The sequence below is a fragment of the Sorex araneus genome, chromosome 8, assembly GCF_027595985.1.
Source record: "Sorex araneus isolate mSorAra2 chromosome 8, mSorAra2.pri, whole genome shotgun sequence".
Lineage (NCBI taxonomy): Eukaryota > Metazoa > Chordata > Mammalia > Eulipotyphla > Soricidae > Sorex > Sorex araneus.
In genome coordinates this window covers 29,784,686-29,801,991 of record NC_073309.1, presented here as the reverse complement: position 1 = coordinate 29,801,991, position 17,306 = coordinate 29,784,686, and the positions used below count along the sequence as shown (strand labels likewise).

Genomic DNA, 17,306 nt, shown 5'->3' with positions numbered 1-17,306 from the left:
TTCTACTCTCTCTCTCCTTTAGGGTGTTGTGGTCTGCAATGCAGGTATCGAGTGGCCATCGTGTTCGGTCTATAATCTACTTTCAGCCCGCCTCTCCCATCCTGAGCGGGCCCTCCAAGCATCCTTTACTTGGTGGTCCCTTCTCTATCTGAACTGCCTTTTCCCCCAGTATGTGAGCCAGCTTCCAAGCCCTGGAGCAATCCTCCTGGTCCTTATCTCTACTATCCTTGGGTGTTAGTTTTCCATTCCGTTCCTCTATATTCCACAAATGAGTGCATTCCTTCTATGTCTGTCCCTCTCTTTCTGACTTATTTCACTTAGCACGATACTCTCCATGTTGATCCACTTATATGCAAGTTTCATGACTTCATCTTCCTAACAGCTGCATAGTATATTCCATTGTGTAGATGTACCAACGTTTCTTTAACCAATCATCTGTTCTCGAGCACTTGGGTTTTTTCCATATTCTGGCTATTGCAAGCAGTAGTGCAAAGAGTCTTCCTTTAAAAAAAAGAAAGATCTGTAATATCTTATAAAAATTCTTCTTTTTTTTTACTTGTTTTGTTTTTGTTTTTGGGCCACATCCAGCAGCAATGCTCAGGGCTTACTCCTGACTCTTTGCTCAGAAATTATTCCTGTTTTTGGTGCATGGAGGACCCTTTGGGATGCCAGGGATCGAACCCAGGTTGGCCACATGCAAGGCAAACGCCCTACCTGCTGTACTGTCACTCCAGCATTTATTTATTTATTTATCTATTTATTTATTTATTCATTCATTCATTCAGGGGTTACTCCTGGCTCTGCACTCAGGAATTACTCCTGGCGGTGCTTGGGGGACCACTGGGGATGTCAAGGACTGAACCCGGGTTGTCTACGTGCAAGGCAAACTCCCTACCTGCTATACTATCTTTCCAGCCTCCAGCCCCCCAATTTTTTTTATTTGAGGGTAATTCACATTTATCTTGTCAGTGTTTTGGTACCATCTGAAAACTGGTGAATAGTACTGCAGTTCACTTTACATGCGACTTAAGCTAACATTTTTGTACTAGGTGCACTTTGGTCTCGTACCTGCTATTCCTTTTGTTTTATCGCGTGTTGAGTTGGAAATGGCTCACCGAAGTACAGAACATTGCGGGAACTTTGTTACCCGACTTCAAAATTCTCATCTGATTGAGATACGGCCATTACCTCGTGGGGTTCAGGCTGCATAGATGCCCCGGCTGCCCCCGATTTTGTCAGTTCATTTGGTTGCAGTGTTTTAATTTTACGTCTCTTCTCTTCGCAGGTACCCATTATTAAATTAACAGATTCTTTTACTGAAGTGAAAGTCGATATCAGCTTTAATGTACAGAACGGCGTGAGAGCGGCTGACCTCATCAAAGATTTTACCAAGGTCAGAGGCTCCAACGGTTGACCCAGTGCTGTATTAGCTACGAGGCGCCTGGTTGGTTGGTTGGTTGGTTGGTTTGGGGAGGGGGACTCCCCAGTAGTGCTCGGCTCCGGGCAGTGAGGCGCTGGGTACGTCCAGGGCTGCCCTGGCTGTGCTCAGAGGGCCGGGCAGTTCCAGAGATGGAACTGGGGGCCCCTCGGTGCTCTGCTGCCCAGGCCTGGCGGGGCGGGTGCTGCCCCTTGATTGACAGATCCTGCCTCCCTGGGCCCTGGTTTTGCCTCCCGGGAATCTGCTTCTAACAACCAGTAGTGAATTTGTGATGTGCTTCTGAGAAAGGAAGGCTGAGCGTGCCTTTGGGTAGTTCCCTGCCACAGGCCCCTCTGCTCCAGGGGGGGAGGGCTGCGGGGCTCACCCCGGCCGGCCGCAGCCTCCAGGGTGGGCACCCAGACCCCGCTGCGGGCCAGGGAAGGAGCCAGGGCCTCTGCCGAGAAGACCCCGTCTCTCTGCTCTTGGAAGTCGAGAGCCAGAGGCTGAGTGGGTGTGCGGGAAGCATTGCCTGTGGGAGTGAGAGTGTGTGAGAGTGAGTGTGTGAGTGTGTGAGGAATTGAGTATGTCCACAGGAGAGCGTCTTGGAGACTGAATATGTGCATGTGTGTGAGTGTACGGGAGTGTGAGACTGAGTGTGTGCTCGAGTACGTGTGTGTGAGAGTACGTGTGTGCACACGTATGTGTGTGCGAGTATATGTGTGTATGTGCCAGAGTATGTGTGTGTGAGCGCACGCAAGTATGTGTGTGCATGTGAGTGTGTGTATGCGAGTATTTGTGTATACACACGAGTGTGCGTGTGGGTATGTGTGTGCACATGAGTATATGTGTGATTGTGTGTATTCGAGTGTGTGTGTGTACACACGAGTGTGTGTGTGTGTGTGGGGGGGTGACCTCCCAAGCAGTGTTCAGGGGGGCAGGGGCCGGTCCCTGTGCTCTTGGCCTTGGCGGTGCCTGCCGCTCTGACCCATCGGGGGTCCCGCCCCAGGGATAAGCCTTGTGCGTGTAAGGCTCGTGTGCCCGAACTGTCTGCCAGGCCCTCCCGTGAATTTCTGTTCTGTTTGGGGGCCACACCAGGCGGTGCTCAGGATCCACACCTAGAGGTGCTGGGGGACCATATGTGATGCCGGCGTTTGAACCCAGTGCCTTTGTACTGTCCCTTGGTCCCTTGGCCCTTGACATTGATTTTTTTTATTGAGGGGGAAAAAAAAATTGGGGGTCTCACTAGGTAGTGCTCAGGATTACTCCTGGCTTTGTGCTCAGGTCACTTCTGATGGGACTCAGGACTCTATGCAGTACCAGGGATCAAACCAGGGTCAGCTTTAACCCCTGTGCCAGCTCTCTGGCCCGAGAGGGAAAAATGAGTTACCGTGTGATGATGACCCACACGGTGACTCCCTCTTCCCCCAGGCAAGGAGCTCAGGGGGGGTCCAGGCCACTCTAGCACCGGGCGGGTGGTGGGGTTGGGCTTGGAGCCTCCCACACACCAGCTCTCTGGTGCTTTTGCACCGCTCCTGGTAGTGCTTGGGAGACCAGACGGTGCTGGGGACCCAGGGAGGTGCCAGGCGGGTCGCTGCTGCTTCTGGGCCCTGCCCGACTTGGACCCCTGGGGGTGATGCTTAGAACCCCCACTGCTGAGTACTTGGAGACTTGAGGGTGTGTCTGTGCTCTCTCTCCCTTCCCTCTCTCTCTCTCTCTCTCTCTCTCTCTCTCTCTCTCTCTCTCTCTCTCTCTTTCTCTCTCTCCTCTCCCTCCCTCCCTCCCTCCCTCCCTCCCTCCCTCCCTCCCTCCCTTCTTCCTTCCTTCCTTCCTTCCTTCCTTCCTTCCTTCCTTCCTTCCTTCCTTCCTTCCTTCCTTCCTTCCTTCCTTCCTTCCTTCCTTCCTCCCGTCTTTCCCTTTCTTTCCTCTTCTCTTTTCTCTCTTCTCTTCTCTTCTCTTCTCTTCTCTTCTCTTCTCTTCTCTTCTCTTCTCTTCTCTTCTCTTCTCTTCTCTTCTCTTCTCTTCTCTTCTCTTCTCTTCTCTTCTCTTCTCTTCTCTTCTCTTCTCTTCTCTTCTCTTCTCTTCTCTTCTCTTTCTTTCCCATTTCCTGGCTCTGCACTCAGGAATCACTCCAGGCAGTGCTCAGGCAACCATTTGGGATGCCAGAGAGCCAGAGATCCAACCTGGGTCAGCCACATGCACGGCAAGTACCCTACCTGCTGTGCTATAGCTCCGGCCCCTATTTTAAATTTTAGATGTGAAGAGAGAAGTCTCAATCTTATACAGTTTACTTTTTTTTTTTAAGCATCTCTTAAAATAGAAAAACTAAGTGTCTTGCCTCTCTCCACCTCTGAGGGCCAATTTATGCTTCTGTGAGTGCTTCGAGCACTGGTTGGTATATAGTAATTCAATGGAAATCAATGTGAATTTTTTTTTCCAGAAATACCCTGTATTACCATATTTGGTTTTAGTATTGAAACAATTCCTGCTGCAGAGGGACCTCAATGAAGTATTCACAGGTGGAATTGGCTCTTATAGTCTCTTTTTAATGGCAGTCAGTTTCCTTCAGGTAAGTCACAGTGCACTCGTGTTTACTGATTCGTCGGTGTCTTTCTGGGCCACACCTGGCAGCTCTCTGGGGTCACTCCTGGTGGGGTGCGGGGACCATACAAGGTACCTGAGATTGAACCCAGGTCGGTTGCGCGCAAGGCAGGCTCTGCGTCCCGCTGTAATCTCTCTGCCCCGAAGTGCACTACCAGGTTTTAAAAAATTAATTAGGAAAACCAACTCTGGAAGAAATACTGAATCGGGTTCTGATGAGAATGTTCCCCTGGATTCCATGTGGCCCTTTCAGTAGCTTGCCTTTTGGTAAATCAGTAAATTAGTATCTTTATTTTATTTTATTTTATTTTTTTAGCTTTTTGGGTCACACCCGGTGATGCACAGGGGTTACTCCTGGCTCATGCACACTCAGGAACTACTCCTGGCGGTGCTGGGGAGACCATATGGGATGCCGGGGATCGAACCCAGGTCGGCCGCGTGCAAGGCAGACGCTCTACCCTCTGTGCTATCTCTCCGGCCCCCAGTAAATTAGTATCTTTAAAGTCTTACACTTTGGTGTTTCTGAGGCGGAGGCGCATTGCCGTGGCTGTGGGGGGAACAGTACCGCGGGCGCCCACACTCAGAGCGCCTTCGAGGCAGCTCCCCGCCGAGTTGGAGACGGGGGCAGGGCCAGCTGGACGAGGCCCGAGTGTTGGACTTGCCTTATGGGGTCAGAGGGGCCTCTGACAGGGAGGGGAGGTCAGCCCTGCCAGCTGCCTCCCGGGGCAGCTGGATAGCTCAGCCCCACACCCCGACTTGGGTGGTGTTTAGGGTAGCAGCGTGCCGCTGGCCCCTTACCCGATGACTGTCATAAGCCAGAACAGTAACAGGATTGTTTGCAGACGTCAGGATGTTATTTGTTGTCTTTTCCCTGATAATTTGGAAAAAATCCAATATAAATTCTTCTTCTTTTTTTTTTTTTTGTCTTTTCCGTTCCTAGTTACATCCTAGGGAAGATGCTTGCATCCCCAATACAAACTATGGTGTTCTCTTAATAGAATTTTTTGAATTATACGGACGACACTTCAATTATTTAAAGACTGGCATCCGGATAAAGGATGGTGGTTCATATGTGGCCAAAGATGAAGTACAGAAAAATATGCTCGATGGCTACCGGCCATCCATGCTTTATATTGAAGATCCTTTACAACCAGGTATTGCAATTAGGTAAATTTGTGGGCATTCAAAGGAAGGACATTGTCGATCACCGTTTGTATACTGCAGACTCTCTTTAAATGAAAAAATTCCTTTCAGTTGTCGCCGTTCCTTTCTCACCAGAATATTTCATAAGCAAACATCCTGGTAAAACCAGTCACGTCAGAAAACCCACTTTGCAAAGTTCCAAGGCAGAGGAGCATAAATCTTAGCTAACAGGATAGTTGTGTCTTCAGTGTAGTGGCCAGTTTTCTTGTGTCCTCATTGCCCAGGCGTCCACCCAGTGGTCAGGCAGGACTTTTAATAACGATGACCTTTAAGTCTCCACAGACAGGGAGCAGAGTAAAGTGCTCTGGATTCAAGGGCAGAAGACTCCACAGCAGGCAGTTTATTTTCTTGTTAGGTCTTTCTTTTCTCTTTGATCTTGCATAGTCCCCTACTGCTTTTCTCAGTTGTTGTTTTTAATTTTTTTAATTTTTTTTTTTTTTGCTTTTCCGGTCACACCCGGCGATGCACAGGGGTTACTCCTGGCTCTGCACTCAGAAATTACTCCTGGCCGTGCTCGGGGGACCATATGGAATGCTGGGAATCAAACCCGGGTTGACCTCGTGCAAGGCAAATGCCCTACCCGCTGTGCTATCACTCCAGCACCTAATTTTTTTTTTTTAAGTGAGCAGAAAATTTATTTTGGGTTTTCATGAAGTGATATTTGCTTGCTTGTATCCTCATTTCTCTGGGCAGTACATTTTTTTTTTTTGCATGCAAATATCAGTTTTATTAACATTTCCCATGGATTTGAAAACCATTAACAATTCTTTTTTAATTTTTATTTTTTATTATTTAAAAAAATTTTATTGAATCACCGTGAGATAGTTAAAAGCTTTCATGTTTGGGTTACAATCACACAATGATCAAACACCCATCCCTCCACCAGCGCACATTCCCCGTTGGCAATACACTTCTATAATTGTAAAATATTTGGATTACGCATGATCACTTTTCAGTGGAAGTGCTTTTCGTCCTGTGTTAGTTGTGAAAATGCGTAAAGGAACAGGGGAATTCAAAATTGAAAGTGGTTGCCAGGAGCCCTTTTCCGGTCCGCCGAGCCCTCTTGCAGATGGAGAGTCTGGTGTGTTTATCCGCCGAGGGGCTGTGCTTGGAGCTTACTCTGTGTAAAGGACCACAAAGATTTTTTTTTCAGTCAGATAATCAATCCAAGCTTGTGTTCTACCGTTGAGTTATGCTGTGGCACCAAAATACTCCATTTTAGGATCATGTAATTCGGTGTGGGAAATATTTTCATAGGTAATAGAAAAACCAGATAGTTTTATGGATTTTTTTTTTTTAATAGGGGTAGGGGATACACAGCAATGTTGCTTGGCGCTTGGGGCCACTTCTGATGGCACCAGGGTTTGAACCCAGGCCCCCAGCATGCAAAGCCTGAAATCCACCTGCTGAGCTCTCTGTCTCACCCCCCAGATAGGTGCATCTAATTTAGCTAAGTCTCACCTCTGCGGAGAGAAGGCAGTTGCCTCCTTGGTTTGTGTGACCACATGAGAGAGTCCGTACTGGGCAGCTTATCGGCTGTCATCACCCCCGCCTCCCTGTGCTGCCCAGGAGTGCAGAGTCGGGCTGGCTGTAGGGGGTGGCCGACAGCCCAGACCCCAGGAGCGGGGAGGAGTCGGGGGGCAGCGGCTCCTGGAGGGACACCGCTTGCCCTGGCTCCTCCCGAAGGACATGCGCCTGTTCGAGTTTGCACAAAGCCCCCGTTGCGCTGCCCGTTTCAATGCTGGGTTTCTTTTCCCAGGTAACGACGTGGGAAGGAGTTCCTACGGGGCCATGCAGGTGAAGCAGGCCTTCGATTATGCCTACGTTGTCCTCAGCCACGCGGTCTCGCCCATAGCAAAGTACTACCCCAACAACGAGACAGAGAGGTAAAAGTTGAGCTTGGAATCAGCCCTGTTGCACCGCCTGCGGTTGTGACTTCTTCAAAGCAATGTGCCTTTTATTATTATTTATTTATTTATTTGCTTGTTTGTTTTTGAACCGGCACAGCATATTGGGTAGAATAATCCGAGTCACGGACGAAGTTGCCACGTACCGGGATTGGATATCCAAGCAGTGGGGCCTGAAGAACAGGCCCGAGCCCTCGTGCAACGGTAAGTGTGGGTCGCCGACCCCCCGGAGCGGGCGTTCGAGGCTTTTCTGTTGTTGTGTTGTGTGTTTAATGGGGAAGAAACGTTTTTTTTCCAATCTTCTGCCACTCTTTCAGGAAATGGTGTTACCTTGATAGTAGATACTCAGCAGTTAGATAAATGTAATAATAATATATCTGAAGAAAATGAAGCCCCTGGAAAATGTAGAAGTAAAACCTCGGAGTCCCTTAGTAAACACTCTTCAAACTCTTCATCAGGTCCAGTGTCTTCCTCCTCTGCCACACAGTCCAGCTCTAGCGATGTCGTAAGTATGGGGCCGAGGCGCTCCTCGGCCCGCGGCGGGGGCGGGGGCGGGGCGGGGCGGGGCGGCTCGCACATCCCCACCCAGCTCTGCTGTGTGTTCAGCGCCGGCAGCTCATTCTGTCGCGGAACTGCTGGTCTGGTCGGAGCCCAGCCCTGCCTTCGGGGCCCGTGCCACTGTGTCTCCATGCGCGCGCACATCCGGGGTCTTGGGATGTTTCAGTTGAGGGTATCATTTCCATCACATAATTCACCTCTTCATTTACTTATTTTTTTCTTTTTGGGCGGGGCGGGGTGGGGGTGTGTTTGGGGCCACCCCTGGCTGTGCTCAGGGCTTACTCCTTGCTCTGTGCTCAGGGATCACTCCTGGCGAGGCTCGGGGGACCATGTTGGGTGCTGGGGATCAAACCTGGATCGCCCATGTACAAGGCAAGCGCCCTTACCTGCTGTACTGTTGTTCTGGCTCCTAAGTTGCCTTTTTTAAAAAATGTGTACAGTTTAACATGTGTCCAGTGGTTTATTTTTCTGTTCTGCTTTGTTGGGGGCCACACCCGGCGATGCTCAGGGCTGACTCCTGGCTGCCCTCGGGAATCACTCCTGGCAGCGCCTGGAGGGACCACAGGGGCTGCTGGCAGTGGAACCTGGGTCGGCCTCATTCACGGCACAGGCCCTGCCTGCTGGCCTGTCTCTCCAGCCCCACTCCAGAGGTTTTTGAATTTACGGTACCACACAGCCACTATCACTGATTGCAGAACCTTTCAGTTGCCCTGAAAAGAAACCCATTTGCAGTCCCTAGCAGCTTCTCCTTCCCCTGACCCACTTTCCGCTCCCGTCTTGATCGAATCCTTACTGTCAGTTATACCAGTGCTCACTTTACTTCTCCAAAATCCTTTCTGGGTTTATTTCATTGAGTTCTAACACGGGCATCCAAAAATTAAAAAAAAAAAAAGAAAAAGCTTGCCCGTGATTTGAACTTAGAAACTTTATTAAATATGTGGCATTTTTAGTGTAACCCAAGCATGGCCAAGACTCCACGTTGTTGGGGTAACGTCCGTACAGGGTAGCCCCCGCGCCTTCCGGCTTCCTGAACGGGCTGCCGGGACGAGAGGCAGCCTTGGGGAAGGGCAGCTGGGCGGAGTGTGAGGCCCGCGGGAGGCCGAGCAGGAGCCAAGAGCCGGTCCCTGGCCCGGGAACAGCAGGGGCCGGGCCCGCTGTCCCCAGACATCTGCAGCCTCCCGGTGTGTGTGTGTCTGCAGGATTCAGAGATGGACCCTCTGCCTATTTCTTTATTTCTTTCTTTTTTTCTGTGTTTTGGTTTTTGGGTCACACCCGGCGATGCTCAGGGCTCACTCCTGGCTCTGCACTCAGGAATTACTCCTGGTGGTGTCGGGGGACCATATGGGATGCTGGGAATCGAACCTGGGTTGGCTGAGTGCAAGGCAAACGCCCTACCCGCTGTGCTATCGCTCCAGCCCCTCTTTTTTTTCTTTTTTGTTGTTGGGGGTTGGTTGGAGGGGGCACACCTGGCAGTGCTCAGGGCTCACTCCTGATGGACTGTATATGTGCTGGGGAATCGAACCCCCGTCAGCCGCAGGCCCTCTGAAGGAGGAGCCTCTGAAACTACCCCCCTCCCCCCCTTTTTGTTTTGTATTTAGTGGAAGCCCTAAAGTTGGGCTTGAAGTCTCAGCTCCTTGCCCTCCGCCATGCTCCTCCCACTGTGCCCGGGCTCCTTTCCTGTGAGTTCAAGTGCAGGGAAACTTGGTCCTCTGTGAGCCCCTCAAGGTGGCCTGGTCGTATCAGGCGTTGAGCCCAGGCTAGCGGCCAGCGGAGCCCACTGATGAAACTGGCCACTTTATTTATTTGTTTTTTGCATCACCCAGTGATGCTCAGGGGTTGCTCCTGGCTCATACACTCAGGAATTAGCCCTGGCGGTGCTCGGGCGACCCTATGGGATGCTGGGAATCGAACCCGGGTTGGCCGTGTGCAAGGCAAACGCCCTCCCCGCTGTGCTATCGCTCCAGCCCCAAACAGGCCACTTTAGTCGGGACCAAACCTCAGCCAGTTCCACAAATTCTTCAGCGGGTTTCCTGTATCTCTCACGAGCTTAGCGTGAGTCCAGGTCCTTAGGAGAGCTTGTCTGTCATGTTGAATACCTGAATTCTGAACATGTCACATTGTGCGATATGTGACTTGTGTTAGGACTCCGATGCCACGCCATGCAAAACCCCGAAGCAGCTGCTCTGCCGGCCAGCCGCCGGAAACCGAGTGGGAGCGCAGGACGTGCCCTTGGAGTGCACCCAGGCCGTGGGGAAAATACAGAGCACCCAGACCACCAATGCGGCGAACAGCACCAACAAGTCCCAGGTGTGTGTGTGGGGGGGAGGGGACGCGTGCGCTAGTATTAATTTCAGACTGGTTTCCTAGGCGCAGGTGATAGGGACGCATGTACATACGCCTGCATACACATCCCCAGATACATCAAGGGTGGGTGTGAAGAAAGCTCTGTTAACTAAGTGACAGCCTGTTCTGTTCTGAGAACTACCAGGGCCTGTTCGCGACAGGATGTCCTAAGGACCTTTGTCAGACACCTTTGTAATGTAAACCTCTGTCGGCATTAGTGATCAGTCCGTAGAAAATGTCTCCGTCGACCTACAAGACTCCGCTTGAAAAGAAAAATCATATCAGGTTATAAAAAGGTTACAGGTGTCATTGACGTTAAGCTCACCTAAGGTTTTTGCATACTGAGCTGGGAATGACCCGTCCTTTATAGTTTAATGTTTGATACCCAGTGGCAGCCTGGCTCGATAGCACAGCAGGTAGGGCATTTGCCTTGCATGCGGCTGACCCAGGTTCGATTCCCAGCATCCCATAGGGTCCCCTGAGCACTGCCAGGAGTAATTCCTGAGTGCAGAGCCAGGAATAACCCCTGTGCATCGCTGGATGTGACCCAAAAAGCAAAAAAACAAACAAACAAACAAAAAAACCCAATGGCTTGACATTGCCATTACTGGGCAAGGGTCAGCCATGGTCAGTCAGTCAGTGGCATCTTCGCCTTTAAAAATGGCCAGAGAGATGCTCTCATGTAAGTTTTCTGGCTACTTAAAAATGTATTTATTGGGGGCTGGAGCAATAGCACAGCGGGTTCAATTCCCAGCATCCCATATGGTCCCCTGAGCACCGCCAGGGGTAATTCCTGACTGCAGGGCCAGGAGTAACCCCTGTGCATCGACAGGTGTGACCCAAAAAGAAAAAAAAAGGTATTAATCATGCATAATGAATCAAAGTGAGAAGAAGTCGTTTTATATGAGACTCCAGCCCCAGGCTCTTTCGCCCTGAGTCGTAACAGGGCCCCCCTCCCCGGGGAAGGCGTTCTCCGCTGCCCTCGCCATTACTTCCGTCCCCTGTGTCCAACGGGGCTTGCGGAATCCCCTCGATTCCCGAGCCAGGATGATGCCTGCGTCGGTCGCGCTGAGACTCGTTTCAACACAGCACTTAGAGTGGCAGCGGCCGGCCAGGACGCGCCCCCTCCTGGCACGGCCGGTTAGCTTCGTAGCCCCTCGGTTGCTCGGGCCCTCGGGATCGCCCATCCCAAAGGTAGCGTCTCCTGCCCGGGAGCTGTAAGTCAGCCTGTCCCCACCCCGGGCCCCCCTTAGCGAGTGCTCCTGTTGCATGCGCGGCACTGACGACTTTGTGACTGCTTTCCTTTTCTGCAGCACGGATCAGCAAGGCTCTTCCGTTCTTCCAGCAAAGGCTTCCAAGGTACCACTCAGACAAGCCATGGTTCCTTGATGGCAAACAAACAGCATCAAGGCAAATCCAATAATCAGTATTACCATGGCAAAAAGAGGAAACACAAGAGGGACGCGCCCCTCTCAGACCTCTGTAGATAGTCGGCGTCGTTGCGATGGACTGTCAGCTGTGTGCAGTGACCTCATGCTCAGGACAGTTCGGGATAGGGACTCCTGGGACACATGCAGGAGCCTGACACTGTTCAGACGTTGATTTAGCAACTGCGTTTTTTCCCAGCTCGCCACGGAATGGATCATGAAGACTGACAACTGCAAAAAATAAAAACAAAAAAACAAAAAACAAAAAAGACAAAAAAACACACAAAAAGCAAGCAAAAAAGGGGGGGGGAAGGCTGCTCATTTGATAAGTCATATGCTACAACAGGGTCATTTTAAGATTTAAAGCTTGAATGTAAAATAAATATATTTCTCATTGGCTTTATGCAGAGTTATAGGGAAATAGTATTCAGTGTGGGTAGGGCGCTAGGAACAGAGCAATTTCAGAGGATGGGTGGGGAAGGAACACAAAGGTATCTTATAGGAAGTTCAGATTTCCAAAGGGTAAAGTGATCGGTGCATGTTTGTTTGTTTGTTTTTTTTAAATATTTTTGCATATATTTACCATTTTATTGTGTGTATATATAGACGAACCATATAGGAAATTGATATTTGTAATAGTGGATTTGTTAATACTTTTTACATAACATTACTGTTTAAATTGTAAACAGATTTTTCTCAGGATTAGTTTAAAGAAACCGTAATCTGAATTGTCATCTTAACATCCACCTATAGGGAAGTGATTAGTTCTATGACTCAATTTGTTTTTTCCTCAGCCTTGAAATGACTTAATAGAACCCTTGTGACCTGCTGCAAAATTTTTCCTCTCTACAGAAAAAAAAAAAGGTTTAATGGTGGCAAATGACCGTTTTTATTTTCTTTTGTAACGAAGAAAATGTACTATGTACTTTTGTGTAAACACTGAACAACCTCTAGTCATCTCTAAGAATTAACTTGCAACTGTTTCTATAGTGATGTCTGTCTTGGGCCACGGGCAATTACACGACTTCGTTTGTTTCCTTTGCAGTCTTTTACCCTCCCTCCTTCCCACCAGGGAAAGAGGCCCCCGGGTGTGGCCCCCCGCCCCGTCACAGTGAGACCTTGATCCCACAGACTGCATGCTCACTCCTCTCGCCGCCCCGCTCTTGCCCTGTGCTCTTCGTGTACTCCTTTTTTCTCATCTCTTCTTTTCTAAAATTCATGCTTAACTACTGTGGGAGAGAATAACTGTAAACAGCTTTAATTAAATCATACTTATAAAAAAAAAACAAACCTATTTTCTTATACTCCACTTTATGCTTTTGGTATTGTTGATCTTTAAAAATTAAATGGTCTTTGATAATGGATCCATTTTGTATTGCCTTATTAAGACCAAATACTTCTTGTCATCCCATTCTTTATCCTCTCCTTTCACGGAATTATCTTTAATTAAAACTTTTTAAACATTGGCTTGTTTCAATCATACTGTAAATTTTGGTTGTGGTCAGCTCTGAGTGCAAATGAGATGTATAATTCTGTTATTCATGACATGTTGAGTTTGAAACTCGTTGGGAATATTTAATATGCTAGAATGTAAGTGATGTTTCTAAAAATGCTTTCTTTCGAGGTGAAAGCTCTTTTGTTTAGCATCAGTGTGTGTGTGGCTCTTAAATATAGCCATTTCTGAGATGAGATTCATATATCTATATCTATATATATATACATATATATAGTACTATTGGCTTTTAGAAATTTCTTTTATATACATTTATGAAATACTGAAGACCAATCAGACCATTAATGGACACTTAGTGCAACTTTTTATAAAGAAAATAATGCTAAAGTAAGACCAAAACTGAAGTCATCACTGAAATCAACAATTTTCAATATGTTCGTATTTTAATTCACAGCAATGGCAACAGAAATGTGTTCCAAAACTGGAAACTCATAATACTTGTGTAAACCGTGGGAGATTTTAAATGTGATGTTATTTTGACAATGTTTTAAATTTTAGAGTCACATTTTATTCTGATCAGAATTTTTATCAAGAATGTTGAGCTTTTGTGTTTTTGGTTTTTTTTTTTTTGAAACTAGTTTGTCATAACATATTGTGCAAAAATCACAGTATTTATTTTCTAGGACTATTGTGAATGTGTAGACTTATGTTTACTGCTAAGGGAACAATTATTTATAAAATAATATTAAATCCAGTATTAGCTGCCTATTTCAGACACTTAATACTCGCAGAGATCCATGTTACATTTACCACACTGAAGTTTTTTGTTTCGTTTTGTTTTTTTAAAGAATCACCCTCATTGTTGAAAGTAAATGTACTCTTAGGGTGCGGATATTAGTGTTACAATAAGCATGTGATTATATTAAGGTGGTGGTAGCGGGAAGATAATCTTGATTCCATTGGGAATCTTAGGTTTTCGTAAATTTATTGGGAAAATAGTTTTTCCTGTACTGCTGAAGTTTCTTTTTGGTAAACAGTATCTTTCTAAAAGAAAAAAGCATGAAGGAGAAAACCGAGGTGTGTACATTTCCTCAAATGACCAGCATTGTATTCGTGAATACTGTGTATCTTGCAATGGGCAGTGTGGAAGCTGTTCATTTTTCAACCTGAAGTAAAAGACTTTCAAGAACTTTTAGTTTGCCTGCTCATTTGTTCTATCCATCTCATCTCTGTATTTGACTCCGGTCTCTTTTCCCGTTTGTTGAGTTTTAAAACTTTGCTGTACAGATTTTGTGAATAGTTTCAGGACTGCGTCCTTCAGCTGTTAGAGTCCACCCCTGCCCATGAATGAATCATGACGACCTTGTGTGCTCCATCACGGGGTCTTACAAACTCAGCCCCGCACCGAGATGACCTTTCCCGGGTGGTCGTGTAGCTGGACTTGGTTGGTGTCGAAGCTCCGTCCAGAGCCATAATAGATGCTCGAAGAGTGTCTCTTAGCGGGACTGCTGGCCTGCGGTCTCAGCGCAAAGCCCGGAAGCGTCTGCTTTGACTCTGAAGATGAACGCAGCCCCTCCCTCCCTGTTGAGGGTGGCCGTGAGGCGCCCGGCTTTCCATGTCTCTGTTTTGTTTAGAGAAAGGTGTTCGTGGTCTGCACCTCTGGGTTTGGTCTCTGGAGCTACTGGTTTTTCCCTGGAGTGGGCCTCCACGCTTCCACAATTGATTGTAATTCATTTTTGTCCTAGTGTGAGTGTCTTTTACCTAGACTCGCAACTTGAGCCTCTCACTGTCATTTGGGCTATTTGCTGTGGCTCTGGATAGTCTTTGGGGGAAAAAAAAAAAGTCTTCAGAGAGCAGACCCCAGGCGGTAGGGAGAGCGTGCTTGAGCCTTGCTGCTGCAGGCTCTCGTTCCCTGTGATTTCTTCCCTCTCCCACAGCTCGTGGTAAGTGTGAGTTGTTAACCTCTGAGTACTGTTGGGGCCTTTCCGAATTCCAGGCGGGTCAGAAGCAAGGCTGACACTGCCAGGGTCTCGGGGCCCTGTGGAAGTGGCACATTAATTGCAGGCGCCTCCCCAGTGAGGAGGTAGACAGGGTTGCTGCGTCTCGAGACCCCTAAGTGCCACAGAACGGGTGTTGTTAATAAGCTTTGCTGCTATTGTTATTGTTCGTGACTCCATCTCTTCAGATTTTTAATTTAACATTGATCTGTGGTTTGAAGTGGAGATGAATTCCTTCTTTTCTGATGATGCCGCTGATTTCCTAGTCTTTCACTCAGCCAGCCAGGAATATGGGGAGAACATTTGTTGACTGCCACTGGATTGTTTGGTTAAATGGTCAGCTAGGAAGAAGACATGGTCCCTTTTGTGGTGATACATCACAAAAGGTGCAATCTGTTGATTAGAACAAGATTCTTCTTCATCAATTCTTGCTCTTCTGGCTCATTAAATTGTTTCAAGTAGTGTAAACACAGTGTTTTTCTGAAGCATTTTATGAGCAACGCATCCTAAAAATGACTCAATTCAACTGAGTTATGTAGAAAAGCCCCAGCTAGTAGGTCCTTTTTTTGTGTTTTTTGCTTTTTAGGTCACACCCAGCGATGCACAGGGGTTACTCCTGGCTCTGCACTCAGGAATTACCCCTGGCGCTTCTCAGGGGACCATATGGGATGCTGGGAATCGAACCCGGGTCGGCCTCGTTCAAGGCAGACACCCTACCCGCTTTGCTATCACTCCAGCCCCCTAGTTGGTCCTCTTTATGCACAGTCACGAGCGAAGTATTGGGAAAATGATTGAGCACTGAAGTGGGAACAAAACTAGGTCTACGCGGTTCCTTGGAACTGGTTGTCTTCACTTGGTCTCGACCTCCCAGTCTTGATCAAGGCTCTTGGTCCTCACCATTTTCTCCAAGTGCTCAGGGGCCAAATGAATGTCTTAAGAAGAGATGTTTACTCCGCTGCTGAGCATTTAACAGCCTTTAGAGAAAAGCCAAATTTTACCACGGAAGTTGTGTGTAACAACTCGGGAGCCCCTTTCCCGGCATCCTCTTGTGAGCTAGCTTGACTTCACACCCTCAGCACCTTCTTGCCCGCCACCACCCCCCATCAGTGCTAGTGAGTTAAGTATATATAGGAATTGAGTGTTGACACAGTTATTAAACAGAAGCATCGTTCATAGGCGCTGCCCATCTGTTTGATACCCAGAGTAAAGGAACAGCTCATGTGTGTTTCAACTATTGGGTCCAGCTCCCCTCCCCCGCCCCCACCAGTGTTTGACCTTCATGCTTGCTGCTTTAAGTATGTACCTTAGAAAGTTGAATCCAGCCAGGAGAATACCAGCGAGCACACTAGGGAACGGGAGCTGTGCTAACAGTGCATCAGGCCCTGGGAGCATTAGCCAGATCAGCAGGGACTAGCGGCAGTGGGGAACGGAGGTGTTCCTTGGCCAGTGTTCACTGGTATCTCTACAGCTTTAGTTTCCCATTGGAACTTCAGTTCTGGTGGTTCCCTCCAGCCTCCTGGCTACTTTTCCCACTGCAGCAGTTTCTTCGTGGCCTGTTACAGGAAAGGTCTCCACTCAGGAAACAGCCTGGATGGAAAGTTCGGGAGTGTTGTTTTAGCTGAAAGATGCTGTCGTGACAAGTGAGAGAGAATGCAATAAAGCCGGCAGATGTTTCCTAGCGGTGGGCGGGAGGAGAAAGTCCCCTCTCCCTCCCGTCCTGGGGTGGCTTATAGCTCTAGGTCTCCTAGGAATTGACCAGCAATATCCGAGAGAGTAAAATTACTGTGGGGGCAGCCCCATTCTTTGAGCTTAAGTACTTCTTCACCTGTCAGTTAGGGTCTGTGCATTCGCAATTGCTCCCTAAGTCATTAGTACCCGAGTTGGTGGCGGTAAGTTATCATACTTTGCTTTGTCTCTAGACTTCACCTTTGAATTTGAAGATTCCCTACTCTGAGTCTTAAATGTTGGATTTCCAGGAGTGATTTTTTTTTTTTTTTTTTTTTTTTTTTTTGCTTTTTGGGTCACACCCAGCAATGCTCAGGGCTCACTCCTGGCTCTGCACTCAGGAATTACCCCTGGCCATGCTCAGGGGACCATATGGGATGCTGGGAATTGAACCCGGGTCATCTGTGGGTAGGGCGTTTGCCTTGCACGGGTCATCTGCGTGCAAGGCAAACGCCCTACCCGCTGTGCTATCGCTCCAGCCCCAAGGAGTGATTTTTGTTGGTGGGGTGGGGTGGGAGGGGTGTGTGTGTGTGTGTGTGTGTGTGTGTGTGTGTGTGTGTGTGTGTGGTGGGGGGTCTTGTCTTTGGGAAGCCCTTGAATCAACCCTAAAATAATCCAAAGATTTTTTTTTCAAATACCAGTTTTTACATACCTCACTACTGAAAAGCACCATCGATT

At 48.2% G+C, this 17,306-nt stretch overlaps 1 protein-coding gene across 4 annotated transcripts in view; it reads left to right on the top strand.

Annotated features, from left to right (window-relative positions):
• Positions 1-14,101, top strand: part of TENT4B (terminal nucleotidyltransferase 4B) — an 83,116-nt gene extending 69,015 nt beyond the window's left edge. The window contains exons 5-13 of one of the 4 annotated variants that reach the window (XM_055145508.1): positions 1,286-1,393; positions 3,855-3,983; positions 4,956-5,169; positions 6,978-7,104; positions 7,226-7,329; positions 7,584-7,630; positions 7,984-8,055; positions 9,826-9,990; positions 11,340-14,101. In XM_055145508.1, coding sequence (XP_055001483.1) covers positions 1,286-1,393; positions 3,855-3,983; positions 4,956-5,169; positions 6,978-7,104; positions 7,226-7,329; positions 7,584-7,630; positions 7,984-8,055; positions 9,826-9,990; positions 11,340-11,516 — 1,143 coding nt within the window. In that variant the 3' untranslated portion in view covers positions 11,517-14,101. Of the gene's footprint in view, positions 1-1,285; positions 1,394-3,854; positions 3,984-4,955; positions 5,170-6,977; positions 7,105-7,225; positions 7,330-7,442; positions 7,631-7,983; positions 8,056-9,825; positions 9,991-11,339 lie in introns of all 4 variants that reach the window. The other 3 variants (XM_055145506.1, XM_055145509.1, XM_004600677.2) reach the window with 3 other exon arrangements.
• Positions 14,102-17,306: the final 3,205 nt, after the last annotated feature.